At 31.6% G+C, this 18,583-nt stretch overlaps 2 protein-coding genes across 2 annotated transcripts; both read left to right on the top strand.

Annotated features, from left to right (window-relative positions):
- The first annotated feature begins 1,416 nt into the window (after window positions 1-1,416).
- LOC112687412 (transmembrane protein 205) lies at window positions 1,417-11,516 on the top strand. The gene is made up of 4 exons (XM_025560104.1): window positions 1,417-1,685; window positions 6,082-6,281; window positions 7,870-8,036; window positions 10,272-11,516. Exons 1-4 carry the CDS (start codon window positions 1,417-1,419, stop codon window positions 10,542-10,544), a joined length of 909 nt encoding a protein of 302 aa, XP_025415889.1. The 3' UTR covers window positions 10,545-11,516.
- A 4,397-nt stretch (window positions 11,517-15,913) lies between these two features.
- On the top strand, window positions 15,914-16,279 carry LOC112687468. The gene has a single exon (XM_025560187.1). It carries the CDS (start codon window positions 15,914-15,916, stop codon window positions 16,277-16,279), a length of 366 nt encoding a protein of 121 aa, XP_025415972.1.
- The last annotated feature ends 2,304 nt before the right edge of the window (window positions 16,280-18,583 follow it).

Below are 18,583 nucleotides of genomic sequence, written 5' to 3'. Positions count from 1 at the left end.
GTAGCACGTAGTCATGTTCATTTGAGTTTTGATCGAGGGAACGTACCCTAATTGTGTTCCAATATTGCCTGTATTTATCTACAGAAACTTAAGCCATTAATCACTACCACCGAAATTGTGATCGCGGACACGAAAAACGTCGTTGCGCGAATTGGAAAGGAGTTTACAAAAATATGCCACAGGACGATCACATCAAACGAACGTACACCACATTTATGCACTGCACGGTATCGATACAATTCATTATTATAATATACTCGTATACCCGCGTCATACTGAAACAATGTCTTAACCACCGACCTCTCATTATGGCATATGTAGATAAAATCGTCGAACAGCGAATTATTCAATTACATCTTAATATCAATCTTTTCGTTTTGCCACACGTCGTCGTCAATAACCAAGGACCGTCGCAGAAAGATGATGTACGTTTCCGCTGTAAGATTAGTTGAAAACACGAGACCCGCAGCAGCACACATGACGTGTGATACGACAACATTTTTATTAACTATTAATAAATATTACTGTTATGGTGATCGTCGACGGCCGTCCGTCAGACGTGTCGACCGTCGCGTTTAATGATTTGATTATTTACACCTAACAATATCCGAGACACGTGTCCGAGCACCGTACATCTGATTTGGACGGCCCGATGACATTGACCGGTATTAGGGGTCAGCTGATTCCGATAAATAATAATAAAAAAAAAACCCCCCCGTTCTGGCTGACGATGGGGGTGCGGGAAAAAAAAATCGATCGCGATTTAGTGACCCGGAAAAATTTTGCCATGGACGCGTGTCGTTCGAGATGGTTAATGCGTGCGTACGCGTGTCGTCGAAAAAATTAGTACGTTGAAACATTTAAATTGAAAAAAAAAAAATCCAAGAGTCACTCTCCACTCACTCCTCTTGCTATCCCTCCCATCTACACTGCGGCACGACCTGAAGCGATTGGAACATGCCGACCGTGTAAACGCCGCCTCGACGTTTCAGTCACGTAGGCCATGCAGCCGCCGCCCCGCGGGCGGCCGTATATATATAGTCTCGTTGCCCGACCATTAGTCCTTTTCAGTGAAAACATTAAGCGCGCTCGTATCGTTTCACGGCTCTTGCAGTGCATCACACATTTCCATGTTTCAGTCTTCATTTTGCGGCGGTGTAAAATGCTAATCGTTCGATCATCACCGAGTAGTAGTATCTGCTGATTCACGCACAGTTTTGAATCGTATTTGATTTCGTCGCCGTAAACCGATCATCACAGTCTCGTCACCGTACATCTAATACGAACAAATATATATATTTTTATATATATATATTTTAATATATATATATAAATATATATATATACACACACACACATATATATATATATATATATATAAATACGATAACATCTGATCATCACACGTCGATTACGATGTGTGGAACGGCGAATCACAACAATTTCAAACCAGGACATGGTCACCACCACCTTTGGATGTCGATGGCCGACTCGGCGGCCTACAAGTATTTGGCCAACAACGAGACGACGACGGCACCGTCAACGGAGCACCCGCCGGCCGTCGAAAAAGTTGAGCTGAAGAAACCCAACGACACCCTGATGACCGCTATGATGACCGTGACCAAGAGCACCGTGCACAAGTGCACCTCATTCTTAGAAGATGTGCAGAAATCGCAGGCTTACAAGTAAGTGTAATTACATACATACACGTATCGCTTGTATTATCAGACTTCTACGCGGATCAGTGCGTAGGCGCAACGTGCTTATAGGGGTGAACAATGTTTCCAAGCGAATAATACGATTTTCTAACAGGAACCGAAAAAAATTACGGTTTTCACGACTTCTATTATCTTCGAACCTTATTGTTTTAAGAATAATCAATTTAACAATTGTATCATATACATATCAATTATATCATGTATTCATTTCAAGTAGGTAATCATTGTTTTCACTCTACCTAACTCTGTTAGATTTATATTTATATTATACATTCAATTTGAAAAATTAAGAATTTAGTCAATGAAACCTAAATTACTAATTCCGACTCAAATGATCAAATACACAGGTATTGCATAATATGTTTCATAAGTTATACTAGTCTTCTAGACGTACCTGCAGTGTTCTGCTATTGCAATCATTTTGCTCGAGAACTGAGTTTAAAATGCATAACCATATAACATTACATTAATTGGTTATGTACGCAGGTATTTCGATTTTCTGTTATGTTTGATTGATCATAAAAACATGTCCGAGTTCTTGGTACATCGTCTACCATTCGTTTCTCATTAACTATCGTCGTCTCGAACTTCACAAACTTGTTTAGCTTGTACAAAAACCGCTTTGTTCCAGACGTTCAACTCCTACCACGGTTAGATTAATAGTTATTAATCACATGTATAATACAGTAGTCACTCGATAATTTGAACCTCGATAATTCGAAAAACTCCATAAATCGAACTAAACGCTTAGTCCCCTGAGAAAACCTCTATAATTAGAAGAAAATACATGTATTCCAGTCCCCTCGATAATTAGAAATGTTTGTTGGTAGGACTCACTCTACAGTTCAAATTTTTTTTTTCCAAAACCTCAATAATTCGAATTTGCTTTAACGCGATAATACTTATGTTCATATGTATGAAGTTTATTCAGATGTATATCTATTTGACGTATTCGCAGTGAAATTAATAAAGACGGTGATTAAATATTATCGTAGCTTATAAATTTTATCGTACCTTACCTACCTAATCTAGACTTTAATCGTATCATTTTACCATTTTTATGTCAGGATTGCGAACATTTTTCGAGCATTCTGAAATATACGAAAAAGGATGCGATACAATTTCTAATGCTATCAGTAAGTTAGATAACGCTATGGACCAGATTGTGGCCAACAATTTAACACAAAAAAAAAGAACGGATTTCTTTAAAATGTAAAATATAACAATATAATAAATAAATGTAAAATATAATACATAATATGTATAATAAATAAATGTCAGTTAATAAATGTAATATAAACATATAATTTTTCACCCCTCTTTAATTCGAATTAATTTTTTTTCCTGGATTATTCGAACACTCGGTAAACCTCTATAAATAAAATTTTTTGCTTAGTCCTCTGAATTTCGAATTATCGAATGACTACTGTACTACTTATATCTGCCGATCAGCTGCGTTTTCACGGCCTATGGCGATCGATGGTATTTCGGAGTAAAGTTTCAATCGCAGGTGGAATACGATATGTCTATATATGCCCAAGTAAAACATGTACAGTCATTATGCCAAATCACGAATTGGTAGTTGAATAGGTAATTCGAAGAGAAATTAAAAATGCATATATTTGTGTAAGTTTGCATACGTATATCACGATACATATACGTTCTGACTGAACGTCATAATCGGTATCATATGTTCGATTATATTGGATTACACGTATTTATAATATATTTACATAAAGTATTAAATCATTTTTGAGCAAACAAAAAGTTTGATGTAAAACTCATTATTCTATACACAACGCGTACGACCAATCTGTACTTACAGATTTCGGCATCATAATAAAATGACAAAATATTTTTAAACGAAAACAATTGCAATTACAAGTATTCATCTTGAATTACTGAACAATTAAAAATAGAATAAACAATCAAAATTTTGGTTATATTTCGTTTCCTTGTAGTTTTCAAAAATCTACATAATAATATTATGTTTCATAATATAGTTGCATAAAATGCGATAAGAAGAATGTTCATCGTAATACGATACCATGCTAATATACCATACTCGTAATTTATTTTAGTTAAATTTTGTTTTATTCAAATAAAAAAATTTGAAAACTCGACATGCTCGTGTTCATAACATTAATACAATATCTCATAATAATTAATAGTGAATAGTGGTTTAAAGTTTCTAAAATTTAGTCCAATGGTTAATCTGTGAACTTCAGACTATTAATTTGAGTTTATAAAGCGTCATTTTTATTATTTTTTTTTTTTTTTTTTTTTTTTTTGAATCATTCGTTCTAGTACAATTGCATCTCTTTATACCTTATTTATACTCTTTATATTTGGTATTAACCGCCATAGTTTAGGTACCTTTTGAACTTTTTAATTGCTTCACCTTAAAAATAATACTAAACAATTCAATCTTTATTGTTTATTATTCAAAATCAGAAATAAGTGATTTAATTTTATATTACATATTTTATTAATTATATAACTATATAATTGGTGTTAATAATAACTCAGTGTATTTATTTAGATGGCAAAAAACAAAAGAAAACAATAGAATTTTGTTTATAAGAAATTTAACCCCAAGGGCATACCAGACTAGTTAGCGACAGGCAAGTCTCGGGAACAATAATAATCGATTGTTAAAAATCAAGGGTACCCAACAATATGTGAAATTTATCACTGAAAATCTGAAATCAGTCTAATAATAGGAAAGCAAATTAAAACCGAATGTTTATTTCTGTTGGTTTTGCTCATTAATATTTATGTAAAACAAGTTACTGATAATTTTTTTCAAGAATATTTTTAAAAATATTTTTAAATTCAGTTCATGAATACATTATTTTCGAATTAAATATGTAAAATCAATCAAAAACGTTTTCGTTCATATTGATTGAAACATATATTGTAATAACTTAATACCAAAAACAATTTTTAATGAATATTAACAGAATTAATGATTTTTATTGTATTGCAATATGATCATAATGAAATAGTCATAAAATAATATTAAAAAATGTTAAGTGAATTATTTATACGCTTATATACATAAATTATATTAGTTATATGATAATAAAATATTACTTATTTATAAATTAAAACAATAATTACTTCATTAGTAAATATTAATATTGATAGAATTCACGATTAGTATTTGTATCCACTTATTATGAGATTTTCATGCTAATGGACACTTAATCGAGCCATAGCATTTATATTTTTAAATACATGTCAATATCAAAGGTATAATATTTCAAGGGTCCGCTTTCTAAACAGTGTTTATATTAATAATAATATAATGGTCAGTATTAATTAATTATCTTGTCATATAATATAGTTATATTTTAATTTGTTGGGAATTTATTTTTAAAGTGTGTGTACGGTACATTTCAAAGCATTACATTAAAAATAACTAAAAGATTGCAACGCAAAATTAACCAAACTACAAAGTGAAACTATTATGTAAAAATAATACCTTTAGTTAAATGCCAATTAAAACGAACATTTTTAACATCCTTTGCTTACGTTCTTCAATGTAAGCCAAACTGATTAATTTTTTTTTAAACGTACCCCTAAATCATCCAAAGTAGAAATAATATAGAAAATACAACTTATACTGTGATGAAAACCCTTAGGAACAAAGAAATAAGTAATGAATAAATATAATATCTGTGAGTGTATCATCATCGATTCCGATAAATGATCATGTTAGGTTTACAACAGATAACAATGAATAATTTACAATGACAGGTACTCCTCAAATTTCAAATAATTTTCCGTCCGTATATTATATACTCGTAATACATGTAAATTTGAAACTAAATTCTAAAATTATAATTTGTATAAAATATAATATACGTATTACTTGCATACATAGGATAAAGAACATTTTTGATTTAACTTTACAATTACAAACAAGATTATAACATTGTTACAAAAATTAAAAGTGTAAATAAATTTTAATCTTGATAAAAGTGAATTGAAGGTTTGTCAATGACAAATACTTAGTGGCCAACAAGTTTTTTCGGCTCATTGAAATGTGTTCTCCAATGGCTATCCCGAATGCGATTAACGCACAGTAATTTATTATCCGTTCTAATATCGCACATAATAACATTGTGCATCATCGTATTTTATGTACCGCGGCCAAGGGCGTAGGTAAAAATTATTTATGGGGACGGTTTGATGTATTTAAGTAATAATCATTTGTATTATTATTTATTTATTTACTAGCTGGAATTTTGGCAATGGAGGGAGTTGAACCCAAACTCCCCTACATATGCTACTGACCGCGGAATTGGATTAATAATTGATGTAAATACTGAAAGGTAACACTTTATTTCTGTCGCAGGGTAATGTTCTTCGTTCAACCCGCCCACGTCATAATGATGTTGGCCGTCACTCTGGTTGCTGCATCCATGTTACCCAACAACATCAAAAGGACGTCGAACGCCAACGGTGAAATCAAACCCAGGTCGTTTGTCAACTTCGTCTACCTGGCCGCATTCTGTACACACGTGGGAGCACAATTCTGGATGACATTCATTTCCGGTGAGTTGTTTGATAGGGATCAAAAAAAAATAAATAAATAAATAATAAAACAAGCCTAACTGAAAACAAAAACAGCAGTCGACGACAATAAACAAATAGCATAAAGAATAATGTCGTTACGTGAACAGCGTACAGACAGCACTGTATATACTTGATCGTGTATAATATATATCGCTATTAATAATTGTAGTGCCATCAAAGACGGGTTTCGGTAAAAAATTGATCGCTATACTTTTTGAGATTTTTAGATTCCGAAGTGAAGCGAGGAATACGTTTTTTCTTACTCGTTTCACCGCGCAAATATTTTGTTGAAAAACGTATACATAATATTATCACGTTCTAAACCAAATCCAGTCGCGTTTTCAACGCACCAAGACTGTTGTGTATAAGCTTTGGGACGGATTGGGTTCTCCCTCCGAGCATAACTCGTTTCGTTCAAGGGGTTTGTAAAAACTCTTATTGTGTACAATAATATTAATATCCTATGTTATGCACTATTCAGACGTTTCTGGGTGGTATTGGCCATGGGCGGAAACTTACCTCGCACGTACACGTCACTGCAGACCGACGCGAATCAGCCCCCAGATGTATCATTGTGCTACGAACGTGTGGCCATTAGTTCTCCTATTACCTGTATAATTTACCATTCAATACGAACTCGAAACGTATATAATATTAAATATTAATAACCCAGTTTTAACCGCCGAGTAAACATCGCCGTGGGCGACGTGATTTTCTGCGGTCATAAACCGTGCAATGAGTACTAAGTACTAACATAATAACGCGTGAACGAAGAAATTAACAACAACGAAAAACTCTTGCTGTGTTCTACACTGTTCGCGAGTATTTAAAAATAACTCGACTTTTAAGAATAGGTGAACGCGTGTCTATAAGGTAAAACGTTTCGCTTTTCGAAACATCAACTATGTGTGTGCAGACACAGTTTTTTCCCCTTGTTTATGAAACTCTTGGCATACGCACGAAGGAGACGAGTTAAAATATTATAATTTTAGCCGACCACCACTTTACTGGCATCTTAGCTCGTGGTCACCAATGCAGGTTATCCGTAATCATTTTCTGTCGGTTGACTCGCGGCACACGCATGTGGTGGTACATTATAATTTATTCACCGCGTCGGGGGCAATTAATCGCAGTGAACAATGAGAGCGACTTTTAGCGATGTGCGCAACGAGTACACTATTTCGACTTGACGGAAATAGAGCTGTATACGTGCGTACGCAAAATGAATTTAGCACATCATAACGTCGCCATATGCGTAGGTACATGATTCTTTTTCAAGAAGTGACGACGATAATAATAATAACTTTTACTTATTTATTTATTTCAAATTGGTTCACACTTGAATTTGGTTAAACATTTTTTAAATTAATTTTAATTTTGGTTTGTACCCGGTTTCTCAGGTTTGGTTAGGTACCCCGGGTTTCAAAACCAAGTTGAAACTATGTTTGACTATTTGGTAAACAGTTATCGATTTGCGCCATTCGCAGTCATAGATAATGAAGAATTATTATGACTATCTATTCTCACAGTAGATTATGTACGTTATAATGTTTTTTTTTCTTTCCAGGACTGAGCTTGTACTTTAACCTGACCAGACACGCTTTTGGTGATGTCCAGAGAATTCTGTTCCCCAAATACTTCTCATTGAACAGCGTTTTGAGCGCCATCACACTCATCCAATTCAGCAAGATTCACGTCGCAGCCAACATGTGGGACGTATACACGTACACACAGGTGCGTACAGGATTAACACGTTTTGCACAAGAATGGTGTTAAAATTCTCTGAGGTGCGCCCTCATATCTTTATAATCATCGTGCGCCGAACCAATGGCATACACCTAATTAAAGACCTTTTTTTTCCACCCGGGGCGATATGAAATATTTGTCCCAAAGAGATCAATGCCCATTGTGTCTGAAAGAAACTATGTCCTTTTACCGTGCGTTCAATTCAATTGTTCTCCGGTTATATTCTTCAGATAGATATTTGTGAGTCGGATCCTTGAAACCAACAACACGTTGCTACACATATCAACGCACAAAATATGTTCCGGAAGAGGGTGGGGCGATGTATGAACATACGCACCTCTATCACACCTTTTATGTACCCACGTCATTGGACTGAACCCGATACGCGCGACCCCATCACGAACCGAACCCGTCTGCACCCTTACTCCGCGTAGAACAACTGGCTGTATGTAAACTGCAGCAAAATTAATCTTTTTCTAAAAGTCGATATGTAAACTGCGGCAAGAAAAAATTTAACATTATACAATCTGTGACAAAACCGATAACATACATTATACAAGTTGCAGCAATTCGTTTTATGTACCCACGGTATTATACAGTGCGATTCTTTTTAAAGTTAACACTAAATAATTCTGTTCAGTAACATCCGACTGATGTGCAGTTTTTGGAGAAGATAGGGAATACCTAAATACATATTTTTCGATGGTTTTCAAATTGTTAACCATTTTATTATGCGCATACGCATACAACTTGTATTATTTTAAACATCAACACCTACTTTTAATAACAAATTTAGATAGACCAACATTTATGAAGTCAATTTGATCCTTTTTACCGTCACTCTAAAACCTAAATTGACTAAATGACAACGAGTTAAAGTTTCGATTATACTTATCATGCAACTTTAAGTCTTATTTTTTTGTATCCGTAGATTTACAGATCAGATACGCAGATTTAAAAAATCTCTGCAAATCTACGAAAACAAAAAAAAAACACTTATAATTGCATTGATAAAATTTATAAATACATATATTAATTTTTATTAAAAGAGTTTAAAAAAAATACAAGTTGTGTTTTGCATAAGCACAATAAAAAGGTTAAAAATTTGAAAACCATAGAAAAGTATGTATTTAGGCATTCCCTATCTTCTTCCGAAGATTTCTGAAAACTGCACATTAATCGAATGTTACTGAACAGAATTATTTAATGTTCCTTTAAAAGGAATCGCACTGCTTAATACCGTAGGTATAATAAAATTAATTGCTGCAACTTGTATAATTTATCTTATCGGTTTTATCGCAGATTGTATAATGTTAAAATTTTTAACGCCGCAGTTAACAAATCGACTTTTGAAAAAGGTTAATTTTGTCATAGTTTACAATATCCCGAAAAACTCAGTTATAAGTAAGCCATTAGTGCAACTATCACCTAAAAATTACGCATTGTGTCGGTCACGGCGTACGTGCGTATTCATCGTCGAATGACGCCCTCCACCCTCGTCGCGTCGTCCTACATTACATGTTCCGTCTGGAATTCGTGCGCGTCTGCCGTACGTTATCGTACCCATTGATCGCGTGGCCGGAGAGAGGCGAAAATGGATCTTGTAACGCGTCTTTGTCATCGGACGGAATACCTCGACGGATTTATTTTTAAATCCACACGTACTACCGATACCGTGTGACGCCGGACGAATGTAAATATCGAAGACGACCTCCATAATATACGTGCGTATACCGGTCGAGTAACCCGTCTCTCGCTGTACACCAGTACATAGTGTATAGGTTGTACGCAGACACGGGATACATATTATACGGGTATTAGGTATCGGACAGATAGAAATGTAAATCGTAATCCCGAGTCATCGGACTTTAGCTAAACCCGTTTTCGAATAAAATTGTGTAAAAACCTTTTTAACGAATCACCCGGACGCGTACGAGAATAAGACAATTATCAAAACGTCTTAACCCGGCGTTGGGGAGAAAACGAAACCACACTGATTGGATTAAAATATTCTAAGACCTACCTTGGCCTACTGTTCCATGTAGTTCAATTGTCGTAACTTTTCGAACACGATTTGAATATATTTTGTCGTTTCCCCGTAACGTCGTGAGCCTCCTCACCCATCCACCCTCGCCCACTGTATTTCGAACCTCCACGTTCATAACTTATATTATATCGCACATCACACTACAACGGTTCTTGTTTCTCCGTGTTCTTATACAGCTGTTCGTGTTGAGCCTGTGCTTCCTGCTGGAGTTGGTGATCCGTCTGTACGCTGTGCCGCCACTGTTACGGCTCATCTCCATGAAAATGGCCATCGAGAAGTCGGCGGGCGTGGGCACCGTGGTGGGCAACTACGACCTAGGACGGTTGGTCGACTGTCCACACTACATGGCTATCCACCGAGCATTCCGACAAGTGCATCTTTGCGTGGCCATGGGCAACGTGATCACCATGATGTGCACGTCATTCCACTTGATGTACATCGCGTCCTAAACAGAAAACGGAAGACGTCTCCTCGCAAAAAAAAAAAAAAAATATATAAAAAAAAATTAAAAAAAAAATGCATAATGCACAGTGCACTACTACTACTTTTAGTTATTACTACTATAATACTTCTAACTACTACTACAACTAGTTACTTGTTAAATACTACTACTATTACATTGCAACTATATATATATAAAATCAATATGACATAGAACTGCATAACTTGTTTATTATACGACTCTTTATTATGCTTCAACGCGGTATAATGCTCGTTTAATACGTTTTCCAATTAATGTTTTATTTTATCGTTTTATACTGCTTTACCACTGTTGTAGTTGTACTGCACAATGTATGACCGTAGCACCGCACTGTATATCATATATGTTATTATGCAACACGAGTACACGAAAACGCGAATCGAGTGAGACGGTATCTTGGCGAGAATAGACACATAAAAGTATATTATAATATTATTCAGATTATTGTTTTTTTTTTTTTTTTTTTTTTTTATAAAACCCACATAATACTAGAAGATTTTGTTTGATCGCTATTACTGTACGTACGCGTCTTAAACGTGTGAAACAAATCCGTCGGCGGCGTGTATGTATATGAATAGCGGAAGATTAAGGAGAAGACGAAGATGAAGAAGAAGAAAATTAGTCAATGCCACATAGGAATTCGAGTGGAAACGCCGTCGAAGGGATTTGCGTTGTTACGATGTCGTCGTAGTTTTATTCACGAAGGAGGAAATAAATACCTTATATATACATATCTATGTATAATTAACTCTTTTTTTATTATAATATTCATATTCTTAAGACACTTTGCATACGAGAAACACGTAGCGTTCGTCACGACTGTAGATGGTAACGTTTTAGTCTCTACTATGTAATACAACCTATACTATAGAAATGTCTTACTACTAACCTTAATTTTCGCTTAGGTTATAATATAATATACTGCTATCGTTAAATCTAATTAGAATACTTTCTTCACGGTTGTAATGTATATTTTGAAATGTCCTTTCGACAAGTGCGATTGTTTAGTGAACTTAATTGGATTTATATACATATTGCATATACATATATATATATGTAAATATGTATATTCATACATACATAATAATATATTTTGTATAGAACAGTTCCTTTTTATACTGCAATTCTTTTAGTATTGGAGTTCGAACTCGTCAAGAAAGACTGCAAAGTGTATTTTTTAACGTAATCTCTTTTCACATGTTTTATAAACTGATTAATATAGTTTATAATTATTATTTTATTTTTTGTTTTTACAACTTTTTTTTTCTTTTTGTTCCTATATTTATTATTGCAGTAATGTAATTGTACATATTATAATATATAATATAACACAATAAAATATAAATATACTTTATTTAATTAAATGTAATTTCATAGTGAATACTGGTTTTTTTTTATCAACACTTTCTCATTATTCTGACGAAGGCTGTCCAGTTAACATCTATCTTGAAAAACAGCAACGAGCAAAAATCAATTGTTTTACTAAAAATGATTGTAAAACATAAAATCCGTTAACTTAATGAAAAAAATTTACATTGTATGAAATCTAAGAACATTTTGCCAGGAAATGTCCATAAAACGCAATCAATTGGTACTATTTTTATTATAGAATATAAAAGATAACTACCGTCATTCTAATTGATATTATACCATTCTGGTGTACTATTAGTTAAAATATGAAGGATGGCTATAAAAAGCCATTTAATGCAAGAGTAATTTATTCGAAATGCCAAAAGACGATATTCATCGGCATATCAAATTAGACCTGAGAATTATTTGTTTATAACTAATAATTTAAAATCGTATATTTTAAATTTATATTTTCATAAAAATTTATACGGGTTGTTGATGTAATATATAATACCTAACCAAATAATAATTTAATTAGTTTTCCAGCTAAAAGTAAAACAATAAGAATATAAATAATAATAATAATGAACTGAAAGAAATCAGTCAAGCCATTAGCTCTGCGGAAGTAAAAGTTCAGTGCTTAAATATCAATCAATATCTTTTTCAGTTATACATGTAATTGAAGTATTCTACTAAAACAGTCATATCTCTGAATAACAAATTAAAGATATCAACAAACATTTTAGATGGCAGCATACAATTCTAATAAAAGGTTAATAAATCGTACAACTACATCATTAATTATGGATATCAAAAAGCGTGAAATTAAACGTATTTTTGACAACCTAATTCGCTCAATGTGTTATCATTATTTACTTTTTATTATTTTATTCAAAAGCGATCTTTAATTTCAACAGTTGTGTTGACCAACTACGTAAGAATCAATATTTTTCTTTATAATAATTATTAAACCAATATCTCTTATCACGCTTTTTAAATATATATTTTTTATTCTATGTTCTTGATCTCAAGGTTATTCCAAAAGTATTAAAGTAAAAAAAGTATATATATCAAACAATTGCTTATTAACATGCAAAGTCAATAATTCAAATCTAATATGGTAAATTATAAAACAATATCACACATGTAATGAATAATCATAAGAACATGAATAGCATACTTAAATATTATATTTTAGTAAAAGGATTTATATGTTACAGTGAATGACGTAATTTACCTGTAAATTACGTCATTTCCTTAAAAAATTGGTAAATGTTGTAACTGTAAACATTCGCTGGTTATTGACATATACCTATTACAAATTAAAAAAGATGGTCACCATGGTTAAAATATATTTATATAAGTATATTTTAAACCATGGCAAGCACTAACGCGGCAAATTTGAATAATATGTTTTATAATTAATTATAAATTGAAATATCTTAATAATCTTAAGAAATTGTGTTTAAGTATCTAAATGAAACTTATTTGTATACATACCTAATTAATATATATATATATATATATATATATATTATAGTAGGTTATTAAATGATAATGCAGTACATTATTTTAATTATTTAGAACAGTAATTTTCCATTGGCATACACGTGAGAAACATGTAAATATGCCACTGCCAATGGTATTAAAATTTGTGCAATTCCAAAAAAATCGGGCTTGGAATTTGGGTAATCTATTGAATGATATAAAATGTACAGCAAGGACAGGATTGGTTTCAATCAAGTTTCCTATTGATAAATGATTATTATTGATTTATGTGAATTAACATAATAAAATAATTATTTGGTTTATTATTATAAAAATGTGAGATTTATCATAATTTACCAACAGTTTTAGTAAATTACGTCAATGGTCGAAGAAAGTAGTAAACTTGAATTTAAAATGTTCTTTTTTACAATATTTATATACACTAATTAATAATTTTGGTAAATAAAATCTTTTACCAATTATCGTCTTTCACCGTAACAAATATATTTTTATATCTCAAATAAGCACAGTAATATAAATCAAAAAAATATGTAATTTTAATAATTTATGCAGAATTCTGAAGCAATACTTCGATGATATTTGTTGTTTTGGAAATCATTTTGATGACCTATTTTATAAAACATATTTATTACATGAAGATAATAAACAAGCTTACACTGAAATAAGAGCGAAACTTTTTGGCTGGATAAGTGGAGTGAAAATTAGGGAGAGATGAAAGATCAGTATTCGGAACATTAATTTGAAAATTGAACTCGTTTACGATTAGAGCTTAAAAATGAACTTGTTCATTTAATTATTTTAATTATGAAACAGTTTGTACAAGTTTTAAATACTGGCCCGTCCAAAATCCTAAAAAAAGATGATTCAAGTACTCAAACAACTGAATTAACTAATCATCTGATAAATACTTCAAAATTGAAATATTTATTTGATGATTTTTTTAAAATAAATTTCTTATAAGGAAATAAAATATCTGTACTGTGTCAAAAATGTATTATTATTTTATTTTTCAAATTTAAGCTTTTTTTATTATTAAGTTAGTTAGTTGATTTGTCATTTTCTTATGAAGTTTATTTAAAAAAAAATAACTTTTTATATTTTATGTTTTTTAATGTTTGATGTTTAAGCAACGAGGAATTTAGGGTATACAGAAATAGTTAAATCACCTATCTGCATTCTGTATAAATGAGAACTTCACAAAGTGTATTAGGTATATTTTTCTGTATGTAATATGTTTAAAACCTACACTTAAAAATATTATAGAAGTAATCAATATTTATTATTTACACAAATATTTTTTAAATATTAAATCAATCTGAATGTGTCACAAAATATGAAAGTAATAGCACGAACGACCTTCTTTCCAAACACTGTAAAAGATGATATTAATATATAATATATTAGTTTTTTAAACTTTAAATTTTTGTGCCAATGCTCTCGAAAAGAAGATTCTGAGTGAAAACATGTGGATCAACTTATATTTTTATAATTTGTTTATATAGTAGTAGAACTAATTTCTTGAAAACTTAAGTTGAACTTCTAATGTTCTAACTATGCTACTAGAACTGTCTAGGTATTAACCAAGAGTTTTTGTTTTTGTCTGAGCCACCGGCTTATTTTCTTCCTATCCATCAACATTTTTTAATTTCATGGTAAGAAATAAATTTTTTATCAATCATTTGTATTGTAGGATTGAGGTAATGAAAATCACTCGCAATTTAATTTAATTAAAATAAACACTATATTACATAAATATGTATGTACATTAATGTGAAAAACAAATATCGATACGCATTACAATTACGGAGGAATTGCCGAATATATCGCGGAGAATGTCGCGGAATATAATTCACGGTGTGTCACGGATTGTACTCACGGACTGACTGACTAATTGAGCGTCTGACCAGCCGATGTATATAATCGTCGATCGTTCTAGAACAGGGGTCACCAACTGGCGGACCGGAAGCACTTTTTTTTACGGACCCTTATCCACGGAATAGTTTTTAAATTTGTGTAATATAGAAACTATAAATGTGTCATATAAAATATATATTACATAATAAAATAATTTAAAGTAATTGAAAATAATCTGTCTAAATAAGGGAAAGCCAATGTGGTGAAATTATGTTAATAATATTAAATTTAAATCAGATAATAAATAATAAGATAAGATCGTAACGTCGAGCGTCTGTCTACGTAGAACGCGTGTATAGTCCGCAGTATAAAAGCCGAATGTGCCGCGACGCGACGGACGAGATCCGAGTTAGCGTTCAAAAGTTAGATATTTCTAGTTGTTATTAGTTTTTCTTGTACGCATTTTGAATATGGAAAGAAAGAAAAAGAATAGTAGAAGCTGAAAATCGATAGTTTCTCCCAGAATCCACTGATTTGTATTGCTTTACATTACCTAACCGTATTAGAGCTTTACCTGTTTGTTTGATTTGTCAACAAACAGTAGCCATCATCAAAAGTTCAAATATGAAAAGACATTATGAAACTAAACACAAATCATTTAGTGAAAAATACCAGGTAGGAAGTAATCTTCGTAAATCCAAAATTGAGAGTTTATATTTATCTTATTCAACATCAACTCAAATTAATAACAAGGCAATGAGTGAACAAGAAAAATGTACAGAGGCTTCAATACATATTTCGTGGATTCTTCCTAAACACATGAAACTGTTTACCAATGCTGATATAATCAAAGAATGTATAGTTGAAGCTGGAAATGTGTTATTTGATAGTAAAAATAATATTATGGAGACTACTCGTAATATTCCGTTATCTACGTCTTCAGATACTCGAAATACAGAATTATTAGCAAAGGAAAATCATTCAAATTAATACAATCTTTATCGGCCACAGGTTATTATGCTTTAGCTATGGATGAATCGTGTAATAAGACTGATAAAACTCAATTGTGTATTTTTGTACGATATTTCGACAATACCAGTGAACAGTTTGTTGAAGAAATATTAACTATATTACCACTGTCAAGAACCACTTGTGGTGAAGACACATAGGTATAAAGCTGTTATAGAATATTTAGAAAAATATAAATTAAATACGAAAAAATGTATTTCAATAACAACAGACAGCGCGCCATCGATGATTGGAAACAAAAAAGATTTTGTTCAGACTAATTAATAATCCGAAATGCTAAAACAAGATAATATCTTATCACTACATCATCCATCAAAGTATTGTGTTGCAAGTTAAATTTAAATCTCGAAGGTACAATGGCACAAGTGATCAAAATAGTAAACTTTATTCGAGTCAAATCATCACTGAAGCTCCGTCAATTTAAATAATTTCTCGATGAAGTTAAATCACAATAATAACCATATTATGGTATTCTTCTGGTATTCTGGAATTTTAAATAGTTAATCCACAGTTATAAAATAAATACATAAATACGGACGTATTGTTGTTCGTCTTTAATCTTTATACCTTATATTTAATTTAATCTATTCAGTTTATTTAATAAATAATGATATGAAAATATTATTATTATTTATTAACTATTACTACATTATTAACTATAATTCACTTGACTCGATTCAATCCAATGATTTTATTTAGTTATTCAGGAAATTACGAATCAAATTAATTTAACCATACCAAATTTAAAAATACAGTTTAAACCAGGGCTTCAAACCGGTTAAAACAGTTTTTTTTTTATTGACCGGTTATATTGGAAAATATGTATGAACGGAAATAAAGATGGAACCACAATTACTAATTTTATAGAACGAAAACGAAATAAAAGAAAAATATTTTTCTTATATTTTTCGTAATTTTTAATTACGAAAAATAATTAATATTTAATTTTAGTTTTTACACATTTTGTTAAATTAACCAACCTGTTTTGTTTGACAAAAGACAGATAAAAATTATTAGATAAATAAAAAATAATTGGAGGGCTATAAAAATTCCGAAAATAATTTTGCTGACAGTATTTTAGCCGACAAATATTTAGACCGAATAATATTTTGCCCGAAAATATTTTACCAGAAATTATTTCAGCCGATAATATCTTGAACGACAGTATTTGATCCGAAAATAATTTAACCGACAATATTTTATTCCACAAATATTATGGCCGAACCCAGTGGTTATGGGGAGGGGCCGAGGGGGCCCTGGCCCCCTCCGAAATGAAAAACACCATTGTTAAAGATTGTTATTTTTAACATAGATATGTCTTAATGCTGGGGGTTTCCGAAAATGTTTCGCGATACTGAGAATGTTGCTTATGCGATAATTTAAAATTTTATATTTATATAATATGTTAATTCTTTTAAGAAAATATGTGGTGAATTTAGAGTGACTCTAATAAAAAATTTGTTTATTACAATGTAATTTTTATACTTTTAAAAAATAATAAATCATTAAAAAAATTGAATTTCTTATTTTTCTAATGGTGTAAAAACTGACGAGAAGTCTTATAGTACTAAAGAAATTTTTTTCGTAATAGTGTGCTTCCTCCTTCCTTTCCACCCAAAAATCAAATACATAATCAGCCCCCTCCGAAATGAAAACCTATATACGCCACTGGCCGAACCGTATTTTAGCCGACAAATATTTTGAACGAAAATAACTTTGACGACTAACAATCATGTCAAAATAGTAATTTCCAGAAATAATATGTTATATATTACAAAATTTATAATTTATCAAAATGATACAAAATTTTGTATATTTACACATTCATCATCAAGTATTTAAAAGAATGTTGGTCACTAATTTTGAGATCAACTAGATCTTTAGAGGGGAAATAAAATCGTTTAACTAAGAGAACCGTAATTATTACCATGTAGATCTATAAGATCTAAATCTATTGATGGCCCAAGGGGATTTAGATGACAGGGGAACAGTTTATCCCACGAGGGATATTATAAATAACCATGGGGATGTAGGTGATACATGACCGATAAAATAATTTTCTAAAATACTGTCGGCTATAATATTGTCGGTCAAAAAACCGTCGGCTAAAATACTGTCGGTTATAATATTGTCGACCAAATTATTTGTCGGGTAATATACTGCCGGTTGAAATGTTTGTCGGCTAAAATATTGTTCTGATAAAATACATGTCCAACAAAAGATGTTTCGGCTAAAATATTTTTCGTTTGATATGCGGTTCGGACA

The sequence above is a fragment of the Sipha flava genome, unplaced genomic scaffold (assembly GCF_003268045.1).
Source record: "Sipha flava isolate LNK unplaced genomic scaffold, YSA_version1 34_pilon_pilon, whole genome shotgun sequence".
Classification (NCBI taxonomy): domain Eukaryota; kingdom Metazoa; phylum Arthropoda; class Insecta; order Hemiptera; family Aphididae; genus Sipha; species Sipha flava.
This window is presented reverse-complemented; position numbering and strand designations above follow the sequence as displayed.

Coding starts and splice junctions, on each gene's coding strand:
- LOC112687412 (XM_025560104.1), top strand. CDS start 1,417: ATGTGTGGAACGGCGAATCACAACAATTTCAAACCAGGACATGGTCAC. Junction 6,282..7,869: donor CTGGATGACATTCATTTCCG/GTGAGTTGTTTG, acceptor TTTTCTTTCCAG/GACTGAGCTTGTACTTTAAC. Junction 8,037..10,271: donor ACGTATACACGTACACACAG/GTGCGTACAGGA, acceptor GTTCTTATACAG/CTGTTCGTGTTGAGCCTGTG.
- LOC112687468 (XM_025560187.1), top strand. CDS start 15,914: ATGAAAAGACATTATGAAACTAAACACAAATCATTTAGTGAAAAATAC.